General features: G+C 47.3%; 2 protein-coding genes across 2 annotated transcripts in view; one reads left to right on the plus strand and one right to left on the minus strand.

The window, feature by feature from the left end:
* Positions 1 to 14,534, minus strand: part of ptprr (protein tyrosine phosphatase receptor type R) — a 34,884-nt gene extending 20,350 nt beyond the window's left edge. The window contains exons 1-4 of the mRNA XM_067254968.1: positions 14,516 to 14,534; positions 13,724 to 14,229; positions 1,591 to 1,704; positions 1,356 to 1,505 (exon numbers count right to left, since the gene is read on the minus strand). Coding sequence (XP_067111069.1) covers positions 1,356 to 1,505; positions 1,591 to 1,704; positions 13,724 to 14,229; positions 14,516 to 14,534 — 789 coding nt within the window. The remainder of the gene's footprint in view (positions 1 to 1,355; positions 1,506 to 1,590; positions 1,705 to 13,723; positions 14,230 to 14,515) is intronic.
* Positions 14,535 to 17,811: 3,277 nt separating this feature from the next.
* Positions 17,812 to 21,711, plus strand: LOC136959942 (tetraspanin-8-like). The gene is made up of 9 exons (XM_067254188.1): positions 17,812 to 17,971; positions 18,564 to 18,632; positions 19,255 to 19,371; positions 19,743 to 19,817; positions 20,002 to 20,097; positions 20,216 to 20,332; positions 20,517 to 20,555; positions 20,680 to 20,763; positions 21,070 to 21,711. The coding sequence occupies exons 1-9, from the start codon at positions 17,912 to 17,914 to the stop codon at positions 21,208 to 21,210; spliced, it is 798 nt and encodes a 265-aa protein (XP_067110289.1). The 5' UTR covers positions 17,812 to 17,911; the 3' UTR covers positions 21,211 to 21,711.
* The last annotated feature ends 14 nt before the right edge of the window (positions 21,712 to 21,725 follow it).

Below are 21,725 nucleotides of genomic sequence, written 5' to 3' on the forward strand. Positions count from 1 at the left end.
ATTCTGTGGGTGGCAGCAGCTAATTGGAGCAGATTGGCTGGAGGGAGGCATGTGTCTGTGGCCCTGCACAGCCAGGGAACATGGGAGACGAGGCTGGAGGATCCGCAGGCACAGCACACATCACTAATCACCCCCGGACCAGCCCTTCACCATTAGGAGCTCATTCACTTAATGTGACCTGATTACACAGGGGCTGAGCATGTGTGTGTGTTTGTGTGAGAGTGTGTGTGTGTGTGTGTGTTTGTGTGAGAGTTTGTGTGTGTGTGTGTGTGTGTGTGTGTGGCGGGGCAGGGCAGGGGATTGTGACTTAGAACGGGGACAATGCACAACACTAACTCTCTCTTGGTGGTGTTATACTGTAGAATACAGGCCAGCACTCCTACCTGGCTGTCATCTCTGCTCATAACATCCCTGATTCTGGGGGATTTATCGAGCTGGCTAATTGGTCCATTCTTACTGAACGGACCAAGTTCTACAGTGAGCCGTGTAATATCAGTCAAAGACACTGATATCAAACATGCTGTGTAGGATTCATTAATATGGAGAGAGAGGTGGAGAGGGAGAGAGAGAGAGAGAGAGTTAGAGATAGAGAGAGAGAGAGAGAGAGAGAGAGAGAGAGGGGAAGAAGTAGAGAGAGATTTGATTAATCAGGGACTAACGAGACTTTGCAGCCTGCTACCCTAGTCCTGAGACTGGAAAACACACACACACACTGTTCTATGCTGTCTGGACATTGTCTCCGGAACATATCCTGGCACTAATGTTCTGCGCTCATTCATCCACACACACAAACACAGTTACACACTGTAAACACACCAGGATCCACGTGTGTGTGTGTGTGTGGGAGGGAGGGGGACAGGGAGGAGAGGACAAAGAGAGGGAAAGATCGGATACAAAACAAATGGATGTTTGGTGTGATGTATGGATCAACAGAGAGAGGCCAGTGTGGAGAACAAGCTCCAGCATCTCTCCAGCTTCAGAGAGCACCTGGTAGCTGATCAAAGCACCTCCTCACTGCCAAGTGCAAATCAGCTCTGCTGGGCAGGGCTTCAAACGCTCTAGCAATACGAATGCTGCACACACACGTACACATGACATTACATTTACATTTAGTCATTTAGCAGACGCTCTTATCCAGAGCGACTTACAGTAAGTACAGGGACATTCCCCCCGAGGCAAGTAGGGTGAAGTGCCTTGCCCAAGGACACAACGTCAGTTGGCATGACCGGGAATCGAACTGGCAACCTTCGGATTACTAGCCCGATTCCCTCACCGCTCAGCCACCTGACTCCCTACACACACATACACACTCACATATGTATGCAGACACACACACACACGCATATGAAATGTACCTCGGAGGAGACCTCTGTGATGCCGAAATGGCCCAGACTGCGGTGGAGGGTCTTGACGTTAAGCGATTGGATGACTTCCTCCGCTGGGAGGGGCTCAGTGGCTCCTGGCCTATCAGACGACACAAATAGCTCAATGCCGTTCTTCCTCTCCTAGGGGGAGAAGGAGGGGGAGTTGAGGTTGCGCTCTGGTCTGTATACGTGTGTGTGTGTTTCTTTGTGTGTGTGTGTGTCTTACGTTGAGCCTGTTGATGTGTACTCGTCTTGGGGAGACTTCTAGGGCTGCCGCCACTCCATCACGGAACCATCGTAACAACGTCACATTCATCCTCCTCACGTCCACCTGCAGCTTCTGGGCAGGGGGGACGGATGGGAGAGGGAGGAAGAGAGAGGGGGAGGGAGGGAGGAATAGAGACACACAGTCAATGAGATACATCCAGCATGGGCGAGAAAGAGATCACTATGGCAACCATCGCTGTGGCTCTGAGGGGAGGCTGTAGTTTGACTGGCATCCTGTCCGCTTCTCCTCTTCTCCTCCTCTTTTCATTTCTCACTCTTATTCTCGTCTCTCCACCCATCCTATTCTCTTCTCTCCTTTTACCTACCTCTCCTCTCAGAAAAACACACAGACTTCATCCCTCTGTTTTCCTTGTTCAACCGTGATTCCTGTCTGTGCTTGGTCCCTCCTTGTGCTCTGCCCTGCGGCGGGCTGAGGGAGGAAGTGTTTGAAGAGCTCCCACCCGCTTAGTGACTCACGCCTGTAGCTACCCCAGGCTCCAGCACAGACGGCCAGGAAACAGACTTATTTAGACAGCCAGGACCCGTCTCCCTGGAACGCTCAGGGGCTTCTGCTCCTCTGTTTCCTCTCTCTCTCTCTCTCTCTCTCTCTCTCTTTCTCTCTCTGTCTCTCTGTCTTTCTCTCTTTCTGTCTCTCTGTCTCTCTCTGTCTTTCTCTCTTTCTGTCTCTCTGTCTCTCTCTCTCTCTTTCCCTCTTTCTCTCTCTGTCTCTCTCTCTTTCTCTCTCTCTCTGTCTCTCTCTTTCTCTCTCTCTCTGTCTCTCTCTCTTCCTCTACCCATTAGAAGGCCTCTAGAGGAATTATCTTATCTTACCAAGCTACAGAGGAGAAGAGTGTGTGTGTGTGAGTTTGGTTGCGTTAAAAACAGAAAGATAAAACGCAGACGTATCAATGCAATTAAACGAGGAACAATTGACTTCAACATCAACTGCAACAACAGGAAAAACATCAACAACACTAATAAAGCAAACAGGAAGCACAGCCTGCAGTTGTTTACTAATGATGGAGGCCCAGAGGGCTAATCAACACCAATAAGTGATCATCCTTTATGTCCCACAATCACACAAACATCCACACACATACACACACGCATGCACGCACACCTGAAGTCCCCTCTCGATGAATCCTTGCCCCAGGGTGGTGGATACAGTTGAACAACAAGATGACATCAAAGGCTCACCTCAAACAGTTGCCAGGAGACACACAGACAGGAGGAGCTTCCTTCCTCTGTCATCTCCTGGACTCAACGGCCGGATCCTAAACACTGCCCTCTCCTCCTCTAAGAGAAACACAGGCTTGGCTCCTTTCCCCCTCAGGGATTCGAACAGACCTGCTCTCCCTGAGGAGAGTTCTTCACAGCTCCCTGCGCTCTTGTTTCCTTCCCTTGCAGGGTCTTTAACATGTCCTCTAGGCTCCTTCCCTCCAAGGCTCCCGAGGAAAAGGCTCAATTGGTCTTTTCAGAGGAGGGGCTTCCCAGGGGTTTCCTTGGCCATTCTCCAGGGGTTTAGGTCTCACTCGACATCACCGCCGGGAGACCCCTCCATCAGGAAAACAACCTCAGAGCGGAGAGGGAAACGTCTCTTGACGAAAAGCACGAAGGCAAAGGGTCGCTCTCCACAGGAATACCTTCCCTAAATACCTGTCTCTGTCTTCTGTCTCTTCCTCTAGCTTCCCTCGCTCTTTTTTTCTCCTCACCCCCCCCCTCTTTCTCTCTCTCTCCCTCTTCCGCTCACTCTCTCATGTGTGCCAAGCAGAGCCCCCTGGAAGGAGGGCATTTACAGTCTAAACCACATCAGTGTAACTAAGCACTAATACCTGATACCTCTCTGATGCCGAGAAAGAGCAAGGTAATGGGTCCTTCTCTCTCTCTTTCTCTCTCCTTATCTGTCTCTCTCCTTCTCTATCTCTCTCTTTCTCCTTATCTCTCCTTCTCTCTCTCTCTCTCCTTATCTGTCTCTCTTTTTTCCCTTATCTGTCTCTCTCCTTCTCTATCTCTCTCTCTCTTTCTCTCCTTATCTGTCTCTCTCTTTCTCCTTATCCGTCTCTCTCCTTCTCTCTCTCTCCTTATCTGTCTCTCGCTTTCTCTCCTCCTCCTCTCTCTTTCTCTCTCTCCTTATCCGTCTCTCGCTTTCTCTCTTCCTCTCTCCTTCTTTCTCTCAGTCTGTACCTGACCAAGAAGGCTCCCCTGGTAACAATGGCTCCTGTCTTCTCGTTCCCGTTCTCCCTCTGTCTCAGAGGCAGTTGGTGGATGGTGGCAGTTAAAACTGTAATTACGGGAGTGTACTGTGTGTGTGAGTGGAGGTTGTTAGGTGCTTTATGAGCAACAGGTGGTGGGAGGCTGGAGAGCCCACACAACTACACAACTTTAAACACGGATGTATGCAACGCCGTAACACAACACAACTCTGCTCACATGGTAGCGGAACACAGATACACACACACACACACACTGACAGGAACACAAACACCCTACTCCAGGATCTGAGTGTCTCTCATGGATGAACCCTCTGGTCCCAGGAGACTGAATTAGAGTTCTGACTCAACCACTACCTCATAGGGGAGGGAGGGAGGGAGGGAGGGAGGGAGGGAGGGAGGGAGGGAGGGAGGGAGGGAGGGAGGGAGGGAGGGAGGGAGGGAGGGAGGGAGGGAGGGAGGGAGGGAGGGAGGGAGGGAGGGAGGAGAGATGTATCGGAGGAAAGGAATTTAGGAAGGATGAAGTGGAGAAAATGAACAGACTGCATGCCTATATTGATGACTAACATACAACAGGCTGACAATATCACCTACAGGTGAGAGAGATGCATGAAAAATATGTATTATTGTAGCAGGGTGTGAGAGACAGAGTCTGGAACAGCAAAGGGAGGAAGGCAAAAACAGATACTGTATATCAGTTGGTGAGAGAAAGAAAGAGAACAAAAAAGAGAGAGAGAAAGAGAGAGGAAGAGACATGAGAGAGAGTGGGGGGGGGGCGAGAATTACAGACTTACACCTGCCAGACTACTTCCTCTGTCAACAACCTTGAGGTAAAAATTGACTGAGAGACACAGAGAGAAAGAGAGAGAGAGAGATAAAATGAATGAAAGAGAGACAGAAAAAGAGAAACAGAGAGAGAGGCAACAGACAAGAGTGACGTAGAGAGAGGGAAAAGTGCACAGAAAATAATGTTCAAATCATGCCTGTCTCCTGGCAACAGCCACCTGCTGTGCTGAGAGAGGAAGCTGCTATCAAACATTAGTGCAGGTGGTCTCTGCGTGTGTGTTCCTGTGAGGGTGCGCTCAATGCTTTTGTGTGTGTTTGACTAAGCGAGAGATTGATAGTCCTTCACCTGTGTGGGTGTCTGTATGTTTTGGTTGAAGCTAATGGTTATTGACTAAATCCAATGTTTGTTCGCCAGCAGATGACCAGTAGAGTTTTACAGCGTAGTGCTTGTCCAGGGCACACAAGGCAGGAACACAGATACTCTAGATTGTCTTGTCTGTGTTTTTATTCATGCTCCAAATCTTGACCTGTGCTCCCCTCTAATTGCAACCATTACACATGGTGTGTCGGGGGGGCGGGGGAGACTGCTCACACACACACACACACCTACCCTCTAGGGGCGCCCCTCTGATCAAATCAGACGCAACGTGACCTTGTGGCCTTGTTAGCTCCCGCGTACGGATCAACAGTAATCTCATCACATCCCTCGATCACTATCTCTCTTCCTCCAGCTCTCCCTCTCTCTATGTCTCCCCCTCCTCTCTCTCTCTGTCTCTCCCCCTCCTCTCCCTCTCTCTGTCTCTCCCCTCCTCTCTCTGTCTCTCCCCCTCCTCTCTCTGTCTCTCCCCCTCCTCTCTCTCTCTGTCTCTCCCCCTCAGCTCTCTCTGTCTCTCCCCCTCCTCCCTCTCTCTGTCTCTCCCCCTCTTCTCTCTCTCTGTCTCTCCCCCTCATCTCTCTCTGTCTCTCCCCCTCCTCTCCCCCTCCTCTCTCTCTGTGGTCCAGGGCAGCCTCTCGGGGGAGCAGACCCCGTCTGGAGCTACTAGGTGAAGCAGGACAACCACCAGCAGTACCCCGTGAAACTCTCCACTCCACACTACAGAAAACCACACAGGGTTTGGAAGATCATCTGTTTTCTTTCAATCACGTTGAGTGCACTTGATTTATGCCACATGGGGCACCTGATAGATATCGTTTTGGAAAGCACATAATTAATAATATTATTTTAGCAAGAGTTATGGACAGTGAGGCCGGGGTCACAGAACTACATCCACAAAACCAGATATCTATCCACCCCGGTGACAACTCCTCTCTGTTGGCTTCCACATTATCCACAGCTAGGCTGTGGATAATGTGATTGGCTCAGAGCAGGGCTGACCAATGTTCCCTTACCCCTGACCCCTCCCTGTCGAATGGACCGATATGGATGTTCCGGAAGGGTCCTGAGTTAGCTCCTCTTTACAGATAGGCAGTGTGATGGACATCTCAGCCTACGCTCCCAGGGCCTCAATTAGCTGTTAAGAGCCTTTCAGCCCTGGGAAATCATCTGTAACTGGATGACTGTTAGTAGGGAGAGAGAGATGAGAGAGAGGGAAGGAGAAAGGAAGGGGGAGGGCAAGGGGAGGGGGAGAAAGAGACATAAAGGGAGAAGGGGAGAGGAAATAGAGACAAACATAATGAAAAAGAGAGAGAGGGAAGGCAGAGAGAGGGAAAGAAAAAGTGATGAAGAAAAAAAAAAAAAAAAGAGGGAAGGAAAGAGAGAGATGAACCGACAGGCAGTGAGTGGGGCTGTTTCTTCCCAGGATGCTTTGCTAACGGAGTCACGGCAAGCCAAAAGCCATTAATGTGAAAGACCCACCTACACACACACACATTCACACCCACACACACACAGGCTCTGTTTGAGCCTCAGGATGTGCAGTAGAAACAGTGCTACGTTACAGCACATGGCGTAACGCACAGGACGAAGCCACGGAACAGAGCTTTGCCTCGCAGCGGCAGATGAATGAAACACGAGGCACGCCTCGTTCACTCGCATCCTGTACACAACAAGCCTAAGCTCCTCCCACCACCACCAAGAGGACATCCCCGTGGTCTGAGAAACCTATGACAGACTTGCCTCATCAAAAACGATGCGCTTCATAACCCCTCTGCAATGTGACTGTTGGAGGGATCCGTATGAGCACAGCGTGGTGAAGCAGAGGTGTGCTGGGAGTGGCAGGTAAGGCAGGGTTCCTCCATCAGGGCACATGCAAGTCTGCATGTCTCCTGTCCACACCGCTCTCCTCCACTCCTGTGCTTTACTGATGCTACCTCGCCCATTCTGACAGTCTTCCCTAACGCCGTCTTCAATCCCTCCATTCATATCTACCTCCAACCTTCACTTCCTTCCTCCTCCTCTCGTCTCGTTCTCCAACTTTTCTTCTCCCTCTTCATCGATTCATCCCTCTATTCATCCCCCCCCTCTTTTCTGCTCCCTTGTTACTGTGGTGGCTAAATATAAAGCATGTCTCAGTCCAGTAGAGACGCGGCGTCTCATGAATTAGAGATTGGACGCAGTCCCTGCATTGTCTTCAGACAACACTTCACCATAAGCGGTGACTACACACACACATGCACACACGTGTACACACAAGTTTGAATGCACATGCACACACAGTTGTACTTGATTTAATCATTTAGTTGGACTGCAGTTGCTATCTATGAAATGTCAATACCCTGTCCTGACAGGTTCCTCACTGGAACCTAACATCTCCTGGCTAGTGCATTCCAGTCAGCTGACAGGGGCTGACAGTAATGTGAAGTGACATAGAGATGCCTGGGGTCAGGGGAGTCTCCTGGGCAAGGGGATGGGTGTGCGTACGTGTGTGTTTGTGTGAGAGAGGGAGGGGGAAGGGAGAGAGAGAGAGAGAGAGAGAGAGAGAGAGAGAGAGAGAGAGAGAGAGAGAGAGAGAGAGAGAGAGAGAGAGAGAGAGAGAGGGGGGGGGGGGGGGGGAGAGTTTCAAGACCCTGCCACTGTGAATGAGAGGCTCAGCTGGCTCCTTCCTTCTTCATCATCCTGGATAAGTTCAAAAGTTGACAGTGTGTGTGTGTGTTGTGGAAAAAGCAGGCCTGGTTCAAGAGTGAAGCATCGGAGTGTTTGGTATGGTGGGATGTTGGACTGTGTCTGGTGTCTGAGCTGACATGTTAGCCACTGGTCTCTGCTAAGGCTTCTAGAAAATATGTAAATATGGAGGACAAGACTGTTAACAGCCTGCAGGAGAACATACACACACACTGCCTGTCTGTGTGACCCAGTTATGTGTGTTATTTACAAACCACACAGTCATCTTTGCAACTGGACATAACTGACATTTTCCTTCCTAGCTTGGTCCTGTCACAGTGATGTGGACACTCTGACAGCACAGCATCCCAGTGGGACTAGAGAGAGAGAGAGAGAGAGGAAGTGAGAGAGAGAAAGCGAGAGGGAGGGGTACCACAATCCCACCCAGTGTTATGTCTAGGTGGGGCACAGCCTGCAACCTAACATCACTGAATCTCATCTTTACTGCAACAATGCAGATAGCCTCTCATCACGAGTTGTAAGAAAAATCTTCAATTACCGCAGCCACACACTCTTACTGCAGCATCGTGTATGCTGCAAGGAAACTCTCTCTCTTCAAATCAGTGCTATTACCTCTAAACTCAATACTGCTTATGACTTAAATCTCCTCTTTCCTCTCCAGAGGTACCGTCTGCTGTATTAAAGGAGCACGGTAGACTGTGATGGAAGACCATGGCAGACAGTAACAGGTTCCAGCTGCCAGGCCCATCCAATATAGCCCCTCCACATGTCTGCTGTCCTGCCAGCAGAACTATCCAGCTACCTGATGAAGAATGGGCTTTTCTCTGAAATGACACACACACACACACACACACACACACACTTATCATTACTCTCTGCAGCCAAGGGAATGGTTTTAAATCTCATTTTTACTACTACTACACACACACACTCACACTCACACACACATACACACACACTCACACTCAGCAGTGTTTTCTGGAAAAACAGAAGACTGCTGAGTGATAGAGTTGCAAGGGATTCTGGGAACTGCCCATATCAGCACCCCATCAGTCACAGCACAGTAGCCCAGCACTGCTCCCTGGTGGGTGGTTGGGGATCTGCACCAGACCCTCTCCCTACAGCACTGATAGTATCATCTGTAAACACACACACACCACGTGAGCTTGTGTACACACGCACACACAAACACGTGCGCCGACAGACACACTGAGGAGAAAGGTCGTTCTAGCTTTGTGGGGAAAGGTCGCTCACGCATACCTAAAACTCACAAATGCACGCTACCTCACACAAGCTAGCAGAAACACACACACATACACACACACAGCCCCTATACATGATAGCTGACACAGGCTACCTAAAACTGGAAAACATACTACACACAAGCCACCACCCATAAACAAGCACATACCCACATTTACAGGCTCGTGGTCCGACACAGTCATAGTCCTGTGCAGCCTTATAGGCTGGGCAGGAGAGGACAGGGAGACAACAAAGAGACACACCAGCTGTGTGTTACACAACTAACTGGCCAGGGGGACTCTGGTACTGACTAACTACATCTCACTCACGCACACACACACACACACACACGCACACACACGCACACACACGCGCACACAGACACATGCACTAAATTCCTCCCTCTTTCCGGCTCTATCCATCTGCCCCATTTTTCTCGGTCTTTCCATCTCTCCCACTCCTCAGGTCATCTCACAAAGCTCTCGTCCTCCATTAGTGAGATCGCCAAGATGACCGAGGGCCCTGTGGGGGACAGGTCATGTGATTATCGACAGGAATGGGATGTCAGTGGCTCCAGCCCCTCCCACGATGCCCTGAGAGAGATGGTCTGGTACAATAGCGGCAGGGCTATTTCTGGAATCCTCCTTCTGAGGACTTTTAGCCGCAGCACTCTGGCTACAGAGAAGGGCCATGAGCTGTCTGCCATTCATAAAAGCCCTGCACAAGTGATGAAGCAGGGAAAGAGGACAACATTGCATTGTAAGGAAAGGAATGACCACAAAACCTGAAGTCGAGGAGAGAATACCCACCAGGTTTTCAAAATGGCAGCCTTGTGCACTTGATTTTCAGTATTATATGTTACTAAGAAGCAATTGGTCTTGCATGTTCTAATTTAAGATTGTGTTGTGTAATACTGAGATGAAGGATGATGCTGACTAGCGTTTTTCACACTGTAGGCTAATTGTCAGCTTTGGCATTTAAAGCTTCATAAAAGGTATCTCTCCAAGGGTACTTCACCTGCTGCTTGGCAAACAACTCCCCACGCACAGGAGTGTGTTTTGTGTGTGTACTGTATGTTCCTGTTTATGTGTGCGTGTGTGTGTGTGTACCCATCCCCAGACCCAACTTCCAGTACTGCCTAAACCCATTCACCTAGAACCACCCACTGATGTGTGACATTCAGGCCTTTAGGGGTCCTCGCAGTAGGAGATAGGTCGCCCTGCACACTGCCTGCTAAATAAATGAGCAGCTTCACAACAAACTTTAGTAGTGACTTAGCTGGAAGAGACAATTGAATATTTCCTCCAGAATATGTGTGTTTCTGTGTGTGTGTGTGTGTGCACAGAAATGAACAATGAGTGCCTTTACTCTGAGGAGTTCTCAAATCTTACTTTACACTGCCAAGTACTATGTGGTACACTGGGTTTGGACAATAGATGATACTTCGGCTTTTCCACTACACTTATCTTCTCACTTCCTTAAACCAACATTCATCTCTCTTCCTCTTTGTGGTCAGACAGGAAATGAGAAACGAGTAAAGCGGGCACGTCCATATCTTCATAATCCACCCCTGATGTGAGATAATACAGCCTATTCCTCCTCCACTTCATTTCCTGAGGTAATGAGAGTGGAAACAGCTCTCACGCCAAGCTCTGAAGTCCTGACAACCAGGCAGGTGTGGAGAGAAAACATACACATTCTCTCTCATGGTCTTTCACACACCAGCGCAATGCAAAATGATATGATGCAGAGACAGAGAGATGTACATTAACAGATGAATGTTTTATGGATTAACTCCCAGGGTCGGGGCTAGCATTGAGTTGGGTTGGGTGGGACAGATTGTGTATCTGAGGGGGTGTATTCTGACGCTTTTCTGCCATGTTTAGCAGCGTCTCCGGAGCCCAGCCCAGGCCGAAGCGGAGCCACGGAGGCTACAACCAGGCTACTGATACTCCTCTGGGGTAGTCGGTAACTCCCCTAGCCTCTCTAGCCTCTCTCTGCTTGCAGTGTCTAGCCACACCTCTAGCCTCTGCTGTCCTCCCTTAGCCTCCCCTAGCCTCCCTTGGCCTCTCCTAGTTTCACCTCGGCTCCCCTAGTCTTTCCTAGCATCCTCAAGCCTCCCCTGGACTCTCCTAGCCTCTACCATGTTTACCCCCCCCCCCTCCCCTGCAGCCTCCACTGGCCTCTTCATCCTGAGCCTCACGGCTGAGCCTTGGATGATAAAATGGCAGCAATTAGAGCCTCTTAGAGCTCATGCATATTTAACCACCCGCTCTCACTCTGTCTTTGTGAACTCTCTCTCAGAAGTCAAAGGAGAAGCACTACAGACATTAATTAATGGCCACGTTACTTAATATTTTTGTGGCTGGTGTGTGTGTGAGTGTGATAGTGAGAGGGAGAGAGAGTGAAAGATGGGGAGAGAGAGAGAGACGGGGAGAGAGAGAAAGAAAGAAAGCGAGCAAGAGAGAGAGAGAGAGAGCACAGTCCACAGCGTCAATATAATCAATGGGGCTGAATGGGCGTGTCCCAGTGTGTGATGTTAATGTACTGACAGGCGGGTCACAGGATCTTTCATACACTTGACTGCTGCGTTCAGTCTAACCTGCCATGTGAATTGTAGCCTTAACTCGATTGGTTAAATGATCTGAATGTGAGATTTTCTCTCTCTTTCTCCCTCTGTATTGCAATAGACATATTATTGATACGGTATGCTTTGAATAATAATAGGGTACATTTCTGAGGAAATAGGAACAATTAAAGTATTAATCTTTGCTCTTGTTTCTGTACAAACGGGTTAATGTACTAGGCCCATCTGCTGAGAGGGGTAAAGGTTGTTAATTGGCAAGGAACGGCCCGAAGGTTGAGAACAGGAAAACAACTTTGTGTGTCATGTCAGATCAAGCCCACCCTGACAATTTTTTATCTCGACCTGTACAATGTGTTCTAGCCGCATGTGCCCTCTTTAGTAAGCACGCATCCTCCCCGACAAGAGAGCAAACCCCTGAGCTTAGTGTAGAAGCTAGGGAGTCTCTCTCTGCTTACATTTACATTTAGTAATTTAGCAGACGCTCTTAACCAGAGCGACTTACAGCAAGTACAAGACATTCTCCCCGAGGCAAGTAGGGTGAAGTGCCTTGCCCAAGGACACGACATCAATTTGCGAGGCCGGGAATCGAACCAACAACCTTCTGATTAATAGCCCGACTCCCTAACCGCTCAGCCATCTGACTCCATCCTTAACGAGCAGAAGGGGAAAAGCCATACGTCTGACTATATTGTACTGTGATTAGAACAGTCTTTTGTCTCCTGGTTCCATCTCTGTCCAAATGAACATCCACAATAGTATCTTTCCTTCCTTCCCCTTACACGTTTGTCCTATCTCCTCCACCCCCATCACCCAGACATCAGTCATACTGCTGCAGCCTGCTGGTGTGCAGAGTGCTAAGGAGAGCCCTCGGCCAGTCAGCTGACTGATTCAGAATTCTCCAAAGTGGGGGGTCATCCATCTCAGTCTCCTCAGGTGCATTACTCTAATTGTCTAGACGACCGGGGCAGGAAAAGGGGGGGAGGAAGAGGAGGAAGGGATGAGGGGAGCAATAAAAATGTTATACAAATTTTATGAGTCTAGATGGAACTAGCACCCTGCAGCCACAACCCAGACAAAGACTTTATGTCTTGCTCTCAGACACGCACACGCACACACACACACACACACACACACACACACACATTCTGCGTATAATTTAGATGCCTTAGGTTGATCTCTCTCTCTCTGTCTCTCTGTCTCTCTCTCTCTGTCTCTCTCTCTCTCTCTCTGTCTCTCTCTGTCTCTCTCTGTCTCTCTCCCTCTAGCCCGCTCTCCTCGATTCTTATTTGTTGTCTCTTTCTCCGCTTCGGGGAACGACGCTTGGCAATGTCAACGTGAAACTGAAGGTCAAGCTTATCTTAGTGTTATATAACCCATTGTGAAGGTAAGCGTGTCCAAATCACAAGGCTGCTTGTCTGGAGCCTCAGTCGCAGTTAGTGGAAAGAGTCTCTTACAACAGAAATACACATCAATGTTCAGCAGAGATATCTATACGGTGACTGTCCACTGAGTCATTGGAACAGCACAGAGATATCGTGCTGTAGCATTCATGAGTCTATAGAGACTGTATGGGGTTTGAGGGAGGTGTGTGTAGTACCACTTCAATGTGTGTGTAAGCAATCTTGCTGTCTGTTTGAACACATCACCGGTCTGTGCTGTACTCAGTCACCACAGAGCTGTGTTCTGTTCAACACTGAAGTCTCAATCTGACAGCCCCCCAAGGCTGTTCCCTTATACACACACATCCACACGCACACACACACACACACACACACGGACAGTGTCCGTTTGAAGCCCTGCCTGTTAGGCTGGCAGATGGTCCTACCCATCTATCTCTGTCGAAAAGGATGCAAGGGGCGACAGGAGGACCATCTGTGCCCAGGAAGGGCTCACCCACCCTGGGGAGGCCCGGCAGGAACCCGGGCCTCTCCTGCTCCCTCCCACCAACCACACACTACAATCATATCCATCACATGTCCCTGGCTGTGGTCAATGTTTCCCATACCTTTTACATTTCTGTTTTCTAGTCTCATTCACTCTGTAGATAATAATATACATTTTGCGGAGAGACCGTTCCAACCAACCAAAGGAGGAACACTTGGAACTCAGTAGTCAGAATGTCACAGGATTCTCTGGTACATTCACGCCTTGTGAATCAGACAAGCGTCATCCGTCTAATCAGGAGCTCCACACTGGGGGTACTCACCACGGTGACGAGGTGGCGAGCAGAGACAGGGGCGTGCTCAACGTGCACCTCGGGCTCCGCATGCGCCAGGAGGCTGATCCCGCCACGCCCACTCGGAGCCTGCCGGAACCTGGACTCAAGCAATGCTGCGGGCATCAGCTTGGCCAGCCTGGCACGGGACTCTGCACCCAAGGTCTCCCTGTGTCTCTCCACCCAGGATCCAGGACCCCCCTTGCCCAGGCCTCTCCTCTCCCAGCCTCCAGGTCCGCCATGGTCCCTTTCCCTCCAGACTCCTGGCAAATCCAGCCCCAGGCTTCGTTCCTGTTCACCGATTTCTGCTTGGTTTCCAGACTGCCAGGCCCCATGCTGGCCCTGGGCCCTCCTCCGACCCCAGACCATAGGTAGAGCCCCCAGGTCCAGGGCCCTTTCCTGGCCCTCTGAGTCCACATGGCGGTAGACCAGGACTGGGCTGTCTGAGAGGTGGTGCTGAGAGCTCACATAACGGTCATCGTCCCCAGAGAACCCATCTGTATAAGGAGGGATACAGACAGACAGACAGAGAGAGAGAGGAGAGAGGAGAGAGAGAGAGAGAGAGAGAGAGAGAGAGAGATTAATTTAAGATTACCTTAGACCACAGACTGATTTGTTACGGAGACAAAGAGAGGGGGAATATAAATGAGTGACACTCCACATGATTTTCTAATATAACCATTTAATGAAGTAGCTCATCCATGGCCTAAGGCCTCCAGCCATATGACCAAGTCCTTTCTTCTCTCCTTCTCTTCTGTGCACCCTGCTGCCTCCTCCACTCACATGCTCTGCACTGCTTCATGACATTCACAAAGTTTCACTGGATAAGAGCATAGACAGTGAGGAGAGAGAGAGCGAGATAGAGACAGACAGACAGACACAGACAGGTACAGAATTTCCTCTTTGGCCATGAGTGCTTGTGTCTAGTTGTACCGGGTTCCTAAACTGATTGGCTGATAAGGGATCTATCTGTAGTCAGAGGAGAGTCAGGTATGAAAGGGCTGCTTTGTCCAAATTGCTTAGGTCACATTGTTTTCCATTTAAGCCTTCATGTTACAAATCTACTGCAGTTTCCTGGAGCATGTTTGCTCAGTTCACGGCATCAATCCTTTCTAGAAAGGAGACTGCTGAGGTGGCGCGGAGCATACTGCAAACGGCTGCTGACATTTTAACGTTTTCTCCCCAGCGACAGCGTGGTTTCTGGCCGGTTGCTATCCAAGGTGCTGAAACACGAATTTCCATTGGACCAAGAGGATCGATCGACTATCGGACTCGTGGTTCATGTAGATCACATAATCACAAAACAAGTTCAATACTGAAATGTACTATTTGGCTATGTAAAAACAATCGAATAGGCCTACATAATGTGCTACGCCGCGACAACCCGTAGGCTACGTTACAGCAACCCGTAGGATACATTAACTGACGATCGGTTGTAGTCAAAACGATGCAACATGAACATTAAGAGTAGGATAATGTATTCCAGCAATCACACAATCCGCAAAACGCATATAAATGTGTGCTATTGTGGATGCAACGAGTAGTATGAGCATGCTGGCAGCATTTATACTGAAAGAATATGCAGATGAAATAATTCAGAACGACTTGCATGCATTAATAGCATATAGGCTAGTAGGCTACTATGAATTTGTACAATGTAGACACAGTTTTTTATGGGGGCGCTTACCTGACATGTGAAGCAAAATTGTTATCGATAAAACGAGGAAACATCGGCTACTTCCCGGCATCTTTTCAGTATACCTGTCGCTCACATTAAAGACTAATATATAACCTGTCTCGTGTAACTGAAACCATAGGTTACAAGAGCTATATGTTTCGCTCTACGGAGAGAATTCCAGCATTAACCACTGCTATTATTACTTGAGATGCCATTCACCTCCTCCCTTCTCTCACCAAAACCGCTATTGCCTGCGCGGAGACAAGGGCAGGAGAGATGAAGCTGTCGAGAGGCTGCTGGTTAATTCATGAGGGGGCCAGTCTCGATGACGTACGCAGAGCCAAGATTCCTACAAACATTGAGAGCGCCACACAATACTGGGTGGGTAAGGCATCGTTTCCTAGCTTTTTATTGGCCGAGATCAATCCATTTTAAATTAAAATAATTTATGAGTTGTTTAAATATAATTTAGAATTGTAACTAATGATGCACAGAAAATGTGCGTTTGTCCATGTAATTTCAATAGAGTAGGTTAACTATAGGTCCAAATAAAGCCACTCAGAATCACGGTATGGAAACAGATACTATACTACGCAACTATGATGCGCCCCCATTTTTGCAGACCGGTGAGGGTGAGGCCCGCCTCTTCACCACAAGGCCTAGGCATGATCGGACACGCCCGTGCGTGTGTGAGCCTATACTTAAACAGCTTGAGCTTTCGGTACCTTACTCTAATTTCTCTGGACTCCCACTTATACACTTTTGTAGTTGTACTGTTGCATCCCTGGAGGTCGGGTCCGGTGATCCAACGGAGCCATCACAGTTTCACGGTCCCCGGCCGCCTAACGAGTATCACAGCTGCACCTTGTCAGCCCTTCAGGGCAAGCCGCTGCATAAAACCTGTCTAGTACAGGGGAGTAAGGAAGAGAGCAAGCATGGAGAGTGTGGGGGGTGACAAGTGCCCTTGCACGCACGAACGGCATACAATGTAGACAAGCTTTGCCCACAATGTCCGTGTCGTCTCAGCCTTTTTATCATTCTTCCAAATGGGGGTGATGGCGGTGACGTACCGACTTGTGGGAACTTTGATAGCAGCGACGTTACAGAGAGAGCTGCGGTGAACGAGATCTACAACGCACGTTTACTTCTTTCATCAGGCATAGAGAGCCCATGGCCCATGGACTTTCCCTAAACCGAAGAAGTGTTTTGTTTTGATTGAAATTTGTTCATGTATTTTTTTTGTGCTTAATAAATGCCCAACCTGGACTGAACCTGTCCGTGGTTGTTCTGTTCTTGAGTCATGAGGCGAGACCAAGTGAGCTCTATCAGGGGCCGTTTAGGAAATAATTCAGACTGTCCTTACAGAAACACATATGAAACAAATACACATTCACCTATGAAACGTTCACAGCATTTTTTTTTCAACCTTTCAAAAAAATTATTAATCTAAAAACCTTTCGAAACGTTTTTTCGAAAGATTTTTTTGAAAATATATTTCCGCCTTTCTAAACTTTTTTCCCCCACACGTGAAGTGAAAGGAGAGGAGGAGCAAAGGAGGAGGAGGAGGAGACGAGGAGGAGGAGAGGAGGAGGAGGAGGAGAGGAGCAGGAGAGGAGGAGGAGAGGAGCAGGAGAGGAGGAGGAGCAGGAGAGGAGGAGGAGAGGAGCGAGTACAGATTCATTAAATTCTCTGAGAAGTGGAGGTCAGCTGTATCACCCTGGGGAAGACACCTTACCTTAACATACTGAGATACAGTTGGTTTCCAATACACAATACAATTATGCTACAGCGGCAGAAGTCCACACGAGGATAGAACACAGGTGGGCTTTCTTGAGGCTCCACAGGGTGGCGGTAATGGTGTTGAATGCTAAACTGTAGTCCATCTACAGCATTCTGACATAGGAGTTGCTGGGACTTTCCAGGTGAATCAGGGCAGAGTGGAGTGCTATGGCATCCTCTGTCTGTTGAACTGTTGGTATCCGTAAGCGAACTGACGGGGTCCATAGTTGTAGACAGGTATTCGTTGAAGGCTAATAGGCTACCTCAATTGGAGCAGATTTTTGTGAGGTTTTTAAAATATTTCTCACAGTCTAGCAATAATAATAATACTATGTTATATCTAACGCACTTTCTAGCACAGTGGTTCTCAACTCTGGCTTTCAGGGACCCCCTGTCCTTCATGTTTTAGTTGTTTCCCTTTTCCTACGGACGGGGTCCTTCAGAACCACTGGTCTACAAGCGTTGAAGTTGCAACATTCCCACGTCATTCCTTGCGCAAGGGCAATTTCCCGAAAATAAGATATGCCCTTATATGATTCTCCGGTGGTGATTTCTGGGAAGCGAGAACACGTTTGTTTTTTTCGGAAGCGAGGACAAGTCTCCACCCTCCGAATTCTAATTTCTCTATTATGTCTCAGCTTACCTATTGACAGTACGTCTGTAACACTGTGCGAACTAGGTAGGCTACTAAGTAACTAGTGCGAAGTTGTCTTTTCGACATAATGGGTCAAGTTAGTCCGTGTCTGAAAAGCCTGTTCATTTTCTTCAATGTCCTTTTTGCGGTAAGTCATTATAAGCTAAACTATTTACCCGTCGTATTTCGTTATCGGGGAAAGTGCGCAGTTATAACATAGCCCCTGACGTGCTTAGGCCTACTTCTGATTGTAGCCTAATTGTTTTGTCATTTGACGAATACATTCTACTTTAAAGTTGCAATTTGTTTTAGCTAGGCATACGTTACTCCAATTTTTTTAATAAACGACCTACAGACTTCGACTCAGATCCAACCCCGTCCCTAATTTTAAAAAGTTTGTATCGTATTTAGCCTAGGCTACATGTAGGCCTAAAGGGTCAGGGGTAGTTTAGTTCCGTCTCTTCGTGATAGGCCTATTATGTATTTTATATCATACAGTATTGTTTAGCTCTTTAGTTATAGTTATTGTTTAGCTCCTTAGTATTAGACTTTTTAATTTTATTTATGCATTCAACTGTTTAAAAAAAATAATCCGTACGGATCCATATATGTTTATTGTATGCACCTTCCTGCCACAGTAAATTCCGTGTCTGTGAAAACGTACATGGCAATAAAAACACATTCTGATTCTGATGTGTTACTGATGTGTAAGATACAATGTTTTTGGTTCTATCGTCTAGATTGTGGGAGGAGTGTTCTTCCTCTTGGCTATCCTGTCCCAGGTCGTTTTGTCCCATGAGAACACTCAGGTAAGCGACGATGCCACCCCAATGTTTCCAAACCACAGATTTCCTGTATGTTATTGACTTTTATTGTCAGACAGTGTGACCTTTTTCTTGCGTGACAGCATGTTCATTCACAATTATTACTAACATCAAAATTCCTATTACCTACATTATGTAACATAATATACGCTATTCGTTTTGCACTTTTTGTTAAATGTTACCTGCATTCCATTTGCTCTGAAGGCTAAGCTACTCGTTCTGCGCACAATGACAATTAACTTTAATACAAACTGAAAATGAAACCTCAAAGGCTGCCATGTTGTTTGCGCATTGTAAGACAAGATGGAGCTTGTTTCCTTTTGTACCCCTTAAAGCTTTTAGATTGTATAAAATGTCAGACTTCAGAATATATATATATATATATATATATATCTAAAAGCTTTAAGGGGTACAAAAGGAAACAGTGACTTGTGATGAAGAAAGAGTTTTGTCTCTCTACAGGAACAGTTTGACTAAGTTTGGTTGAGTTCTGGGTTTATAAGTATGGAGCAATCTGCAAATCGGAGAGAGAACACCAATCGCTGACATGCCATAACTATTTCTATCACATCTGAGTGGTTACTTACATGCTTGTTTTCATTCACAGTTTGAAAGCCAGACCACTGGGGTGATCATTCTGTACGTGATTGGAGGTGTTACCGTGGCATTGGCTGTCCTCGGAGCCTATGGTGCTCACAAAGAGAAGAGGATCCCCCTCATCGTGGTGAGTGGCCCACCTTCAGAGCCCCCACCGCTTCCTTTAAGATGTGAAATAAACGGGCTTTTCACTGTCCATCAATACCTTGATAACATTGCTATTGTACCAGACCACACCTCAACAGTATTTAACAATCAATTGATTGGATGTATCTTGTAAAGCACTTTGAGCTGCAATTCTTGTATGAAAAGTGCTATATAAATAAAGTCTTACTTACTTACTTATGGATTGGTTAACGAAGGCATTATGTGGAACATTTTAAAGTGCCCTTTTAATGCTATTATGGGTTATGACTACTTGTTCTGTTGTTATTGGCTATTATTATCTACTTTGACAGGAAATAATTTAAGTTTAACTGGACCTTCTCTTTTTTGTAGTTCATGTCCATCCTGTTAGGTGGAGGTCTAATTCTCATGCGTTTTGCCATACCGTCTGCTATGATGCGGTCCCAGGTGAGAGTGTTGCATAATTATATCAGAATTTATGTATGTGTATTATTATTTACATTGTTCTGGTTTTGCATATTTTATAAAGGTTTAGTACACTTATTGTGAAAACAACCCAGGTGGTGTTCACTTGTTCTTGTCTTGTGTGAGTCTGTGTTCATACAAATGTATCTTTTTGCTGGCTTTGTAGCTGAATGGAAGTATGGAGAAGGCTTTCCGGGAAATGTTGCCACTGGATGAGGCTCCTGAAAATGCCATTGCCCTCACTAACAAGATCCAGTCCAGTGTAAGGATCACACATACACACTCACCGACTTAAACAGCCCTGAGGACACTGCGCCCACAGAATGTATTCAACGTGATTCCGTGTCATGACTGTGTGTGTGCTGTTTTCTCCACCGTAGTTGCAGTGTTGCGGCTGGTTCAGCTATGAGGACTGGCGGGGGAAAGTTCCAGAATCCTGCTCCTGTCAGACCCAGACCGAGGAGGAGGAGGGACTCTGCCAGAGTATCAGCTACGAGGTGAGTCCATCGACATCAACTCTCTTTCCTTCTTTTGTCTGGTCACATTCCCTTTCTTTCTCCATCTTTGTCTTCAATTTCTTTCTTTCCTTAACTGAATCCTTCTTTATGGTGCCCTCTCAGTGTTTGAGTTGTTTTCATTTTTCGTTTCTTAAAATGAATTCTGTTATCTTTTGTTTCTCAGGCGCTGTTTAGATTAAACTCCAAGATGATCTACAATAAGGTGAGGGCTTCCTGTTGACTGCAGACTGCTAGACAGTAGTCTAACCACAGTGTTTTTTTGTTTGTTTCAGTAACCCTAACCCCAAACCTACCATGTCAGTAACATGTCTGTGTCTTCCCTACAGCCCTGCTTTCCCATCATTCTGAAGTATACTGCAATGTTGCTTGACATCGGCCTGGGCGTCATGTTTGGCTTCTCTGCTCTGGCGGTGAGTGGCTAGTTCCTAATTTTCCTGATGAATTTGAATGAATCCAGTCAGTATGTGTTAGGGTGACACTGGTATTTAGACCTGACCCTAATTTCAAACAACCACACTGCTCAGAAAAAGGTTACAGTTGACCTCGAAGTGGAACCGAAAGCAAGACTTGTTTGGGAAAGTTTTGGATATGACTGAAATGGAACGTAGCCACAAGACCTTAGGCCGCAGGGTTTTCTCCTTTTGTGCAATAGTTGAGTGGAACAGTTGTGGTGTTTGTTGTATGCTAACACGTTTGTTTCTGGTTGTGTTGTCCAGCTGCTGGGAGCTTTGGTGTCGGGCATCTTGTTGCACCAGATGAGGGTCTCCCATCCCAGGTCCACTTTGATCTTCAATGTCCCAACCTTCTCTGCCCAGCCACCCAAATACACTGAGCTCTTCAACTCTGCAGAGAAGTAGCCTGTGTCTGGTTGTATTATATCAAATAGCCCATGATTGGCTATGTGCCTAAAATGGCCGTTCATAGGTCTCTGCACTGTTCATCTGCTGGTTGTTTAGTTGGTTTTATCTGACAGGGATGCCCCTTTTGCATGTTTGGCAATGATTTCTCCTTTTCTGTTTTGTAACTTTTTTTGTCTTTTGTAAGTTAGTTTGAGAACATTTGCATAAAAGTTTTTAGATTTCAGTAAGTGATTTTAATTTGCAAACTATTGCTGTTTTAAGGACTTAAGCATGTTGAGTTATTTGGTACATCATATCTGATCAGCATTGTTTATGTATTCCTTACACTTAATAACACGTTTGCCTTCTATTTCCATAGTGTTGTGAGTGTACACTTGAAAGGGACAACTGGGATCTAAAATGATTGTATTATTGCACATTTTTCTATTTTTGCTTCCAAAGTTTACAGCATGTTGCCAACTTGGCTTCTTTACCAAAATTAAATATGTATTACTCTCAGTTCAAGCCCAGTT

The sequence above is a fragment of the Osmerus mordax genome, chromosome 17 (assembly GCF_038355195.1).
Source record: "Osmerus mordax isolate fOsmMor3 chromosome 17, fOsmMor3.pri, whole genome shotgun sequence".
In the NCBI taxonomy this organism is placed as follows: Eukaryota; Metazoa; Chordata; class Actinopteri; order Osmeriformes; family Osmeridae; genus Osmerus; species Osmerus mordax.

Coding starts and splice junctions, on each gene's coding strand:
- LOC136959942 (XM_067254188.1), top strand. CDS start 17,912: ATGGGTCAAGTTAGTCCGTGTCTGAAAAGCCTGTTCATTTTCTTCAAT. Junction 20,098..20,215: donor CTAACAAGATCCAGTCCAGT/GTAAGGATCACA, acceptor TCTCCACCGTAG/TTGCAGTGTTGCGGCTGGTT. Junction 20,764..21,069: donor TTGGCTTCTCTGCTCTGGCG/GTGAGTGGCTAG, acceptor TGTGTTGTCCAG/CTGCTGGGAGCTTTGGTGTC.